The sequence below is a fragment of the Colossoma macropomum genome, unplaced genomic scaffold, assembly GCF_904425465.1.
Source record: "Colossoma macropomum unplaced genomic scaffold, Colossoma_macropomum, whole genome shotgun sequence".
Taxonomy (NCBI): Eukaryota; Metazoa; Chordata; class Actinopteri; order Characiformes; family Serrasalmidae; genus Colossoma; species Colossoma macropomum.
Genome location: NW_023494796.1, coordinates 17,495,804 through 17,507,563, shown reverse-complemented (window position 1 = coordinate 17,507,563; position 11,760 = coordinate 17,495,804). Strand labels below are relative to the sequence as shown.

The window sequence follows — 11,760 nt, the reverse complement described above, 5'->3', positions numbered from 1 at the left end:
TATTAAATATCTGAGATTATATCAGAGTTTTGGCTTCATAGTGATAAACTTGATTTAAATCCCCTACACCCAACTGTAGTCTATCAGCCAAGACACGTTTGGTGTCTGAAGTTCAGCTACTTTAGCTTTGCACTGGAGCTATTGGGCTAATGTTGCTAACAAGTAATGGCTTACGTTCACTAGTTTAGCATCATAAAAAAAATGTACTTCAAGGTGTTAAGTATCTCAAATTGTCTTATTTATGTTGTTTTTGACACTGAAAAAAAGCTCTTAGTTTTGTCCATACTTTGGTCCCTTTTCATACATAACAGTAGCACCAGAAACATCTTGGCTAATCGGCTACATGCTAAGAGCAAAAATGTGTGCAATTTTTTTGCAAATCTTTTTATTTATTTTTATTTCTTTGACCCTGTCAGGCAGAATTCAGGGACTTCTTTGATCACCTTTGAGTTGTTTCTATCTGCCACTAGAAGAGTTACAGTGCATGCATGTCCACACTGGTCACAGTAAAATGTATCAGCATGTAGAAGTGGCGCTTCTTGGGTGCTACTATGTTTTCTTTCACAGTATAAAAGATGCACACGGCTCCCTTTTCTGACGGGTGCACTGTGATTTTTTTTCTGAATGAGGTTGCAATCTTATTTTAGATTAATGAACACACACTTTTTATTGATTTCTTTAATCAGACTAACTTTTAAACACTACTAAAGCCTTCAGTGTATTCCTATTTATTTGCATGTAACAATTCACAAAATTCATTCGATACAGCAATAATGAGAGGCTTAAAGTGTTAATGTTTCCATTTTTAGTGTATTAGAGGATTTAACATTGTGAAAGTGCAATATTTGAAATAAAAGCTGTGCTTTACAGTGCCCTGATTTAACGCTCCAACCACAAGCTAACATGTTTGTCATGATACAACAATGCAATATGATGAGCTGCAATGCAAAATGATACAATATAATTTGTTATATTATTATATCCTTATTATTTACGCATTTTCTTGTTCAGAAAGCTTACAAAAACAACAACAAATTTAGATTACTTTATTATATACTTTATTATTACTTTACTTCACTTTACTTCACAATATGCTTTACTTACTTTATTAAACTAAAGTAAGTAAAGCATATTAAACTTTATTAAACTAAACATGTCAAATAAATGTAACAACAGTGCTGAGAAATCACAATATTAAAGAGGAAGAGTAGATTAAATGGCAGAAATAGACATTTTTTTGCATGGGCCATAAAGGATGAGAAGAATTCTTTGGTTGGTTGCTGTCCTGAAAGACTGACTCTAAGGCCAAACCCTGGATTCAGTTTATTTTCTACTTGAGGAAGCATCTCTTGCTAGCTGCTGCTACTCCTTGTAATGAAATTTTCAAATATCTTTAATATGTTGTGTTTTTGACTGCAGTATGCAGAAGAGCACCAAACGATGTCATTCTCAGTGGCACAGAGGGGATACGAGGACCTTATTGGCTCACTAGAGGGCACTGGAAGCGCTGGTCAGTCTCTCTCTCTCTCTCTCTCTCTCACTTTCTCTCTCTCTCTGTCTGTTCATAGTGTTCTTGTCATTATAGTTTCAGGTCACATTGAAGAACAGCTGTCTAATTCTTGTCATTGTAGATTAACATACTTAGCCCTCACATATTCCATATTCATTATGTAAATCTTTTCACTAGAGCTCTCTCTTTTTAATGCAGATCTGTCAGTAGTGGAACACAGCAAGGAGGAAAAACACTCCATATCCTTTCAAGAAAATCAAGTAAGCTTTGGAAGATTTCTCTTCCTTTCCCTCTCCAAATTACCCTGCAATTTTCAGTAGAAAATAATTTTTTTTTGAAGCCCCAGCGCTTACAGACTCATTTTGCACTGTTTTTCATGTAAATACCAAATAGCAATCCTTGATGTAATAAAAGTCTCACAGTTGAAGGATCAGATTTACTTTGAACTGTCACAAACCCTATTTTGGAGTGAACCAGAGGCTGGTGCGATTTACTTAACAGAATAAACAGAAAGTAAATAAAATTACTTTTTTTCTCAAAATAATAACCTGTTATGAAATCACCTACTTTCTATAACAGTAATTCTTTTTGCAATTTAGCCATTATTTTGTCTCACTAACTTAAATTCTTGAGAAAATAAGTCATTATTCCAACCTAAACACCAGGTCACAATATGAACCAGAATCAGATAAATGATAAAAAATTCTGTCTTTCAGAAAAAATAAGTAAGGAAACATATGTACATATATATTACTGGTCATATGTTTTGAAGTAGGAAGTTCTACGCAGATAACATGCTAAATTGGCCGACTCCCTGCGCAGTTGATTGATGATACAAACATCAAGTCCATATCAGACCTGAGATGTTATAGAATGTCTGTTAGAGGAATCATTTACTAAAAATAATGTAATTTACACAATCACATTATTTACCTCAAATAACTTAAATCACCCATGACATGTTTAGTTTGGCACTAGAGCTATGAGCCTAATGTAGTTAAAAATGGAGGCTTATACTGAAGTGTGCAATATGACAATATTTATTGTTATTGTGATAAATCATGTTACAATACACCACAGTATGGTTTTCCAAGTATATTATTGATATGAACAGTACTTACAGAAAATGCATGTTTCATCACATATCAAACATTGTTAAACCTTTCTTTCAAGCAGGAGGGCTCAGAAGATGTTTCTCGTGTAACAGCAAGTAGGCAAAGCCAAAGTAGCATCAAATCACAAGACAGGTGAGTTTACTTACTGATGTTCAACACTGAATCAAATGCTGAAGAGACTGACTGTCCTAAAAATTTCAGACCTCCGAGTTGTCGACCAGCAAGCTCCAGAAAGTCCAAGAGTGCATGTTCCTACACTGCAGAATCCAAATATCTGGGCACTTTAAAGGTTTTGGACCAGAAGATGGCTTTACAGGAGACCCAGCCTGAGGCTGCTGATTCCTTGAGGGCTGCTGTCTACCAGGTTGGCCCAAAAAATTCAGAATCGGAATTAGAATATTTTATTGTCCATTTCACTTTGCAGTGAGTGAGTTTTTGGCAGCAAGATACAAGACATTGCAGCCCACAGCACATATAAAACCCTAAATATTTGAACATTGTACTTCATAGTTTATTTGCTCTGCAATCATTACAAGAAGACTAAGAAATGAATACTGGCCTAAGTGTAACAAATGGCAGCTGCTAGTGTGATAGCACCCAACAAGCAAAATACACTGTATAGTAAGAGATATTTCAACCTAAAATTATTCAACCTAAAAACGCACCTCATATGGTAACAGGCTGGTTACCTGGTGTTATTTGAGTCAAATTCTTTGATTTAATGAAGCAAAGCTTTTAACATGTCAATCCTTTTTTAGTCGTGACATTGTCAGGAACTGTGCACCATGTAAGATATTTCATTTTTTTGTTAAACTTAAAAGAAGCAGCGTTACTGAGTCAAGATGAACATGCTAAATTATGGTGGGCCTGCGATGCTGCGAGCTTGAAATCACAATCCAAAAATCAGAGGTGTCAGGTCGGATTTTGCAGGAGTTTTTTTAGGCCATGCATTAATGTCACAAATGCAGGCAAGTGCAAAATTAACATTATGCTGATCAAGAAATTACATGATGAAATAATAATTTACTCACATCCTCAGAAGACGCGCCTTACGCCAAGTTTTGACTAAGTTCCTTTTGATAACACTGTCAACACACTTGCAATCAACACATTCATCTACTCAGGGAGGAGGTCCGAAGCACAACCCACGTTACCACACGATCCCCAAATCTTACATAGTGTAGCTTTAAATATATCACAGCTATATGGGATGCACTGTTTTGAACACAAAATACCATCATGGTTAGAGTAACAAATATGTCAAATTCATCCACACCTATCCTTGAGAAAATGTTATAACACAAAAAAATCCTTTTTCTGTGATGAGAACTGATGAAAAATAAGAAAAATAGTAAAAGTTAGGTAAAAAAACAGAAACAAAAATTGCAAATAATGATGGGGTAGCTCCACCCCCAGTGCTTTAAAATGTATGTTATTGGCTGTGAGTTTCAGTGGTGACAATATTTAACTAAAAACAAAGTATTTTAGTAAAAAAATGAAATCTAAAATAGGGGTGGGCAATATGATGATATTTTATTGTTATTGTGATAAATGATATGAATGTGCATATCATGGATAATGCCATTGCTTAAAGAGCACTGACCAACTGCATGTGTTATTACAAAGAAACATAATTAGTTCTGTAGTTCAGTTATCAAACTTATCTTTTCCACTTATCAAAAATCTATTATCGTAATATGTATTATGTATGCACAGTATCATGATATTATAATTTTGCCATATCGCCCATGCCAATCTAAAATATAACTGTAAAATGATATCAGCTGATATTATTGGTTATCTAAATTTGTAGCTGCTTAAAATTGGTATTGATATTGGCCAAAAAATCAGGTGAGCCCTAGTTCATGTCTTACAAACTCTTGAAAACAACCTCTGCTGTGTTGTATATTTTACAGTATGTATAATAACGCTCTTAATAATAAAGGTTCCTGAATGGTTCTTGGCCTGGACTTGTAGACCTAGGAAAAACCTTCGCTTGGTATTTAGACTTTACATTATGTGGATGTGGATTTAAACTTTAAATAGGATTACAACAGTGGTTCTACCAAGAATCATCCATTGAAAAGTTTTGTTGGAGACCCAAAGTGGTTCTTCCAAAGAGATCTCTACAGATTTTTCTGTAGTCCAGGACCTTTAGCCTCCTCTGAAACATGTTTCCCGACAGGACTGGCTGAAGAAGAAAGAGGAGAAACTGCAAGCAACCATGAAGGCAAAAAAGCAAGAAGAAAAACTGAAAGAGGAGAAAAAGGCAGAGGTAGTACAGATACTTAGTGCTCGAATTTTCTGTACAGGGGCCAAAAAAGCAAAGCACGGCAGCACCTTTAGACATTCTACGGTCTTTTGTTGAACTTCATACACGTTTAAAATGTGTGGTTTTCTCTGTTGTAGGAGGAGACGAGCAAGAAAGCAGAGGCGAAAGCCTCTTACGAAGCCTGGAAAGAAAAGAAACGTGAAACCATAAAAGAGAAGATCAGGGAAAAGCAGGAGGCAGAGAGAAAACAGCAAAAAGAAAAGGAAGAAAAAGAAGAGAGGAAAGAAACAGCAAAAAGAGTAAGCATTTAAAAGAAACAGAAGAACAGTAACGTTCTTAACTCTTAAAAGTCACACATTTTGTCAGCGATAATAAAAGCAGGGTAGAGTTTTATATAGGCTCATTCTCACTCATAGCTCATTGAAATAAACAGAGAAATTCACATTTGTGCTTGTAAGTTGAAGATGAGACATTGTATTATGCTTTGAATTTAATGAAAGTTAATGTTGTGAGTACAGTCTTACTTTTGCTGGGCAAAAAAATGTTTATTTTTTACCTTGTCATTTGTAGATGCCTGAGGCTGGAGTTACACAGTGAAATTTTCATGCAGCTAGTTGCATGCTGTGAGCTGCCTGCAACATCATTTTCGTGCAACTTGACAGTTACACCAACCAGTTAAAAAACAAAGTTGCACCCAACACATTCAGTTACTCCACTAATTAGCCAAATTAACAGCTCATATTTTTGATACACTCATTATAGAGTCATTGGTACCACTTTGATATAAGACTACCCTTATAAAGCGTTTATGAATTATTTAAAAGTAGATTGTTAATGGTTATTAGTTGGGTCATAAACACTTCACTAGTTATTAATAAGCAGTTACAACACATTAATAAAAAGTCAGCTGTTATATCTGATGAATATGAATATGTGATGAAGCTGAAAGGTTGCATACTAACTGATGAAGACAAAGTAAGATCAGTAAACATCAATATCTGAGGTTTAACCGTATAAATCAATGTGGGTTCACTATTAGGCAAACAACAGGTCGCTGTTGCCCTTTTTATGTATGTGTTGTAAATGCGTGAGTGATTATGTCTTTAAGACATAATTAGTAACAGTTAATAAACTTATTTTGAACCATTCATGAATACTTGATAAGGGTAGTCTTATTTTAAAGTGGTATCGAGTCATTCTTGAGATGCAGTTTATATATTTGCAGTAGTTTTATAAATTTTATATATTTTTTTCAAGCTGTCATTGGCATTCTTTTTTCTATATCTAACTTTTTTCTATATATCTAGGTTTCTTTACAATATATTTGAGTTTTTCATCTGTTTAATGTTTAATCTGTGTATGTTAAGCCTTTGGAAGTTAATGTTTAAGTAGCCTTTACGGTTATAGCCTTCTTGATGTCTCACTTATCCTGTCCTAGAAGCACCACTCTCCTCTTCTGTAATAATTTTCAACCTTTGGATGCCAAATGAATCTGAGCTTTGTGTAAAATAGGGGGCGGCAAGCTCAAGCAGCCATTCAAAAAGCTGTCAACGTTAACTGGCTAGTTAACACGGCTAGTAAAAAAATATTTTTAGAAACAAGTTTGGAGAAACGTTGTTGCCATGGCTCAAGAAGTTGACAAAATAAACCTGGAGTCAGTTGTTGGGTGGTGGGGGGGGTCTCATTTTCAACCATCCTATAAACCATCTTCTGATTAATTTTCTTGTTCATTAATTGTTTGAAAGTATGCCATTCAAAGTGATCATATCATGCGTTATTGGCGTTTTGACTGGCTGTGAGAAGCTTGAGATGCTTTCAGGTGTTGTGAGTGAGTTTCAGGTTAGTTGCAGGATGCTTTACATTATGCAGCTTGAGCGTTTTAGGCTGCGATTACATTACCAGGTTGAAGTGGCACAAATCCGATTTTTTGCCTTAATGTGATGTGGATCTGATGTTTTCAGAGCTGTATGGACAAATCTGGTCTTTATTGAAAGATTTGCATCATGAACCTATCTAATCGTCACGTTAGAAAGATCGCAAATTGGAAATGAGCAGTAAAGCTGTAATGTATGTTTCAAAGAATTAGTTACATGAAATTTTCACAGTGTAATCCCAGCCTAAAGAGTAAATGTGCTTTTTAAACTTGCCTGGTACACTTGAATGAATTATTTAAAGTTATTGGTTGATATAAAATCATATCAGAATAACAATTTCATTGTGCCATCAAAAGTTCCTTTATAAGAGTGATTAGAAATGGGTGGCACGATGAAGGACATTCACCAGACGAGTGTGTCATGTTCAACACTGAAAGCAATTTCAGTGACATGCACTTTCATTTCTTGAAACAGCTTTTCGAGAAATGGAAACAAGAGCACAATGATCACCTACGAGAGCAGCAAAGAAAACAAGCCCAAGCAGAGAGCAGGCTGAAAGAGAAAAAGGAGAAAGAGCAAGATGAGAGGGACAAAGACTGCAACTCTTCTTTCACCCAGTGGTGAGATGAAACTAATGTAGACACAGTATAGCACCTTTTGTGTCAGATCATTTTTTGCATATAGTATTAATGAAAGAGCTGTATTTATTTCAGCAATATGTTTTTAGTCAAGCAATCTACACAACTGTTTCAAGAAGCGCAACAAACTGCAGCTTTAAGCCATGATTAAAAAATGTTGAACATGCAGTGTCGTCCCCTAAATGTTCCCTAGGAGTGAAAGGAAAAAGGATGCCATTGAGAAGAAGATGAAGGCAGAACGGAAGAAGGAGAAGATCAAGGAGATAGAAGAAAAGTATCAGAAGGAGGAGAGAGAGAAGACGGCTTTGGAAATGTATGAGAAATGGCTGGTATGTGCATTTTCTCTCTCTCTCTCTCTCTCTCTCTATATATATATATATATATATATATATATATATATATATATATATATCAGGCATAACTGATCAGGCATAACATTATGACCACCTCCTTGTTTCTACGCTCATTGTCCATTTTATCAGCTCCACTTACTATATAGGTGCACTTTGTAGTTCTACAATTACAGACTGTAGTCCATCTGTTTCTCTGCATACTTTGTTAGCCCCCATTTAGCCTGTTCTTCAGTGGTCAGGACCCCCATGGACCCTCACAGAGCAGGTACTATTTGGGTGGTGGATCATTCTCAGTACTGCAGTAACACTGACATGGGTGGTGGTGTGTTAGTGTGTGTTGTGTTGGTATGAGTGGATCAGATAAAGCAGTGTTGCTGGAGTTTTTAAACACCTCAGTTTCACTGCTAGACTGAGAATAGTCCACCAACCAAAAATATCCAGTCAACAGCGTCCTGTGACCACTGATGAAGGACTAGAGGATGACCAACACAAACTGTGCAGCAGCAGATGAGCTATCGTCTCTGACTTTACATCTACAAGGTGGACTGACAAGGTAGGAGTGTCTAATAGAGTGGACAGTGAGTGGACACAGTGTTTAAAAACTCCACTCATACCAGCACAACACACACTAACACACCACCACCACGTCAGTGTTACTGCAGTGCTGAGAATGATCCACCACCCAAATAGTACCTGCTCTGTGAGGGTCCATGGGGGTCCTGACCACCAGCGCTGATAAAATGGACAGTGAGCATAGAAACTATATATATATATATATATATATATATATATATATATATATATATATTAAGAAATATATATATATAGCACCCCATTTCCAAAAAAGTTGGGATGCTGTGCAAAATGTAAATAAAAATCATTTAAACCCTATATTTCATTGTAAATAGTACAAAGACAATATATCAAATTTTGAAACTTTTGAAATTGAAATTTTATTGTTTTTTGAAAAATATTTGCCCATTTTGAATTTGATGCCAACAACATGTTCCAAAAAAGTTGGGATGGGGGCAACAAAAGGCTGGTAAATTTGTGTAATGCAAAAAAAAAGCTGGTAATTGACTGGCAACAGGTCAGAAACATGATTGGGTATAAAAAGAGCATCTCAGAGAGGCTGAGTCTTTCAGAAATAAAGATGAGGAGGGGTTCACCACTCTGAAAGACTGTGCGAGCAAATGTTATTCAAGAATAACATTTCTCAACATAAAATAGCAAAGAACTTTTGCTTTGCATCTTCTGTGGTACATAGTATCATTAAAAGATTCAGAGAATCTGGAGAAATCTCTGTATATGCAAAGGGCCAAGGCCAAAAAACAGTAATTGCTGGCCATGATCTTTGGGCCCTCAGACGGCACTGCATTAAAAACAGACATGATTCTGTAGAGGAAATCACTGCAGTGGCTCAGGAACACTGTCTGTGAACACAGTTCGTCGCTGCATCCACAAATGCAAGTTAAAACTCTGCTATGCAAAGAAGAAACCATATAACCATAACAGGATCCAGAAACACTGCTGCCTTCTCTGGCCCCAAGCTCATGTGGGTGAAGCCCAAGGTGAAGTGAAAAAGTGTCCTGTGGTTCGACAAATCAACATTTGAAATTTTTTTTGGAAATCATGGACGCTGTGTCCTCTGAGCTACCCGCCTGGCTTGTTATCAGTGCACAGTTCAGAAGCCAGTATTCATGATGGTATAGAGGTGCATTAGTGCACATGGCATGGGTGACGTGCACATCTGTGAAGGCACCATTAATGCTGAATGATATATACATGTTTTGGCAACATATGCTGCCATCCAGATGACGTCTTTTTCAGGGAAGGCCTTGCTTATTTCAGCAAGACAATGTCAAACTACATTCTGCACGTATTACAATAGCATTGCTCCGTATTAAAAGAGACTGGGTGCTAAACTGACCTGCCTGCAGTCCAGACCAGTCTCAGTTTCAACATTTGATATGTTGTCTTTGTAGTATTTTCCTTTAAAAATATGGTTTACATGATTTGCATATTATTGCGTCCTATATATATAGACACACCCCCAGATGTTTTTGTAGCAGTTTTGAAGCAGTCAAATATTGTTTGGCATTCTCAAAGATTTGTGATGTTCTCTTGTGTATTAATACAGAAAAGCTTTCAACAGTTGAATAGATCACTGTGAGGGAGCATCAAAAGAGCAGAGCTAACATTTATAGGACCTATTTTACCTTGAACCCTTTCATTCTGTACATTATCATAACCTTTATTTTCATCATATTTTGTTTATTTTCTTAATAATAAGCTGAAGATTCATTTTTTCACTCTGTTCTTTAACTTTCATTATAAGAACCATCACATCTTACTGATTGTACTCTATGAGTAATGTTTCATCTGCATATGGAAGGTTATTAATGTTTCTTTCACCAATTTTAAGTCCTTGATCAACTTCCTCCAGTCCTGATTCTCTTATGTATTTTTGTATGTTCAGCATACAGGTTGAACAAACTAATAATAATTGATTGTAATAATGTCTCCATTTTTGCCATTTTTTGACACAGTTTGAAAATGCCAGTTGCTCTTTACATTGTATGTAAATTTCATGATGAATGAACCAAACGTAATGACCCAAAATGACCTGGGGGAAAAAAAAAGTCTGGTTCCATTGACTTACATTATAATTAAAAAGGTTTTTTCCTTCTCCTGTAAAGTTTGGAGATACCAGGTTTTTTCTGACAACAGTGATATATACATTTTTTTACCCCAAAATAAAATTCTCAGGCTAATCTGTGCCCACCCAAAAGCTTAGTGTATTGTTTTTATGGTCTGTATTTCAATGCTGTATAAATAATTCTTATTAGTGTGACAAATAACCAAAATAATCAAATCAAAGAATAGAATCATAAACTAATCAAATCATTGTGAGATTTACATTCACATTTTCAACCCCCTCACGGTGGCCCCCAAAAGTATTTGGACACTTGTGCCATACTTAAAATATATAAGCTCACTGGGTTAGAAAAGTGTTAAAAATGAGACATTTATTTTAAACAGATCATTCCTAGACTGTCAGTTTCTTTCCATCTCTGTGCTTTACAGGAGCCTTACTGCAAATTGGTTGGAATTCTTCTGCAGGTTTTCTCCACACAAAGAGTCAATTATTAGTTTGATGTTGTGCTAAAAGTGTTTCTCTCTGAAACAAATATCATTTTCTTAAACGCTTTACAAAGTAACATAAAGAACTTCATCAAAGTTTAACAAATACATTTTGGGGTCACTGTGTGTAGTATACTGTAAGCTAAAACATTTGCATTTTTCTATTCCCCTCACAGAAAAGAAAAGAGTTTCAACAGAAAAGAGAGAAACAAGAGAAGAAAATCAAGGCCATTGTTCAAGAGGAGCCTCCTCCCCCATGGAGCCCGCCCAACAGAACCATTCCCTTTGGTAAATAAGCCTTATCTTGCTGGCATCTCCACCATATCTATGTAATGACTGATGCATCAGACTGATACCGAATCCGGCACAATGACCGATATCAGGACTTTGCGAGCAAGTCCGCACCAAATCAAATTATGTGACAGATTTGTTGAATCATGCTTGTACGTTTTGTCTGATGTTTTACGGAAGAACACTAATGAATACATTAGCAGTGCTATTTTAAAAGTACTTGCAAATCTTCACAGACTTTCAAGGGCGCAGCTTTCTAAATAACATTTTTATTAAAATGTAGGTGCTCACTTTAAAATATGTGTATGTAAACCTGTTCTAAGTTATTCATGACCCTATTTATTAAACCTTGCTCAACTTCACTCCTTCAGATTTGAATCATTATCATCTAAATGTGTGCTTTAGTTAGCTAGAACTGCACATGTTCTGTGGTAAGGAAGAGCTGTTACCATGCTAGCTTGGCTAATGCTAACCAGCCATACAAGACCAGGGGTCGTATTACAGAATCTTTCTATTTTTTGGTCTTAGGTTAAGATCTGATCGATTAAGATAAGATTTTTCAC

The 11,760-nt window shown here is 35.9% G+C and overlaps 1 protein-coding gene across 2 annotated transcripts in view; it reads left to right on the top strand.

The window, feature by feature from the left end:
- map9 (microtubule-associated protein 9) overlaps positions 1-11,556 on the top strand; it is a 16,147-nt gene extending 4,591 nt beyond the window's left edge. The window contains exons 6-14 of one of the 2 annotated variants that reach the window (XM_036583469.1): positions 1,420-1,510; positions 1,709-1,770; positions 2,687-2,757; positions 2,827-2,989; positions 4,811-4,900; positions 5,035-5,196; positions 7,246-7,391; positions 7,603-7,738; positions 11,083-11,556. In XM_036583469.1, coding sequence (XP_036439362.1) covers positions 1,420-1,510; positions 1,709-1,770; positions 2,687-2,757; positions 2,827-2,989; positions 4,811-4,900; positions 5,035-5,196; positions 7,246-7,391; positions 7,603-7,738; positions 11,083-11,202 — 1,041 coding nt within the window. In that variant the 3' untranslated portion in view covers positions 11,203-11,556. Of the gene's footprint in view, positions 1-1,419; positions 1,511-1,708; positions 1,771-2,683; positions 2,758-2,826; positions 2,990-4,810; positions 4,901-5,034; positions 5,197-7,245; positions 7,392-7,602; positions 7,739-11,082 lie in introns of both variants that reach the window. The other variant, XM_036583468.1, reaches the window with a different exon arrangement.
- Positions 11,557-11,760: the final 204 nt, after the last annotated feature.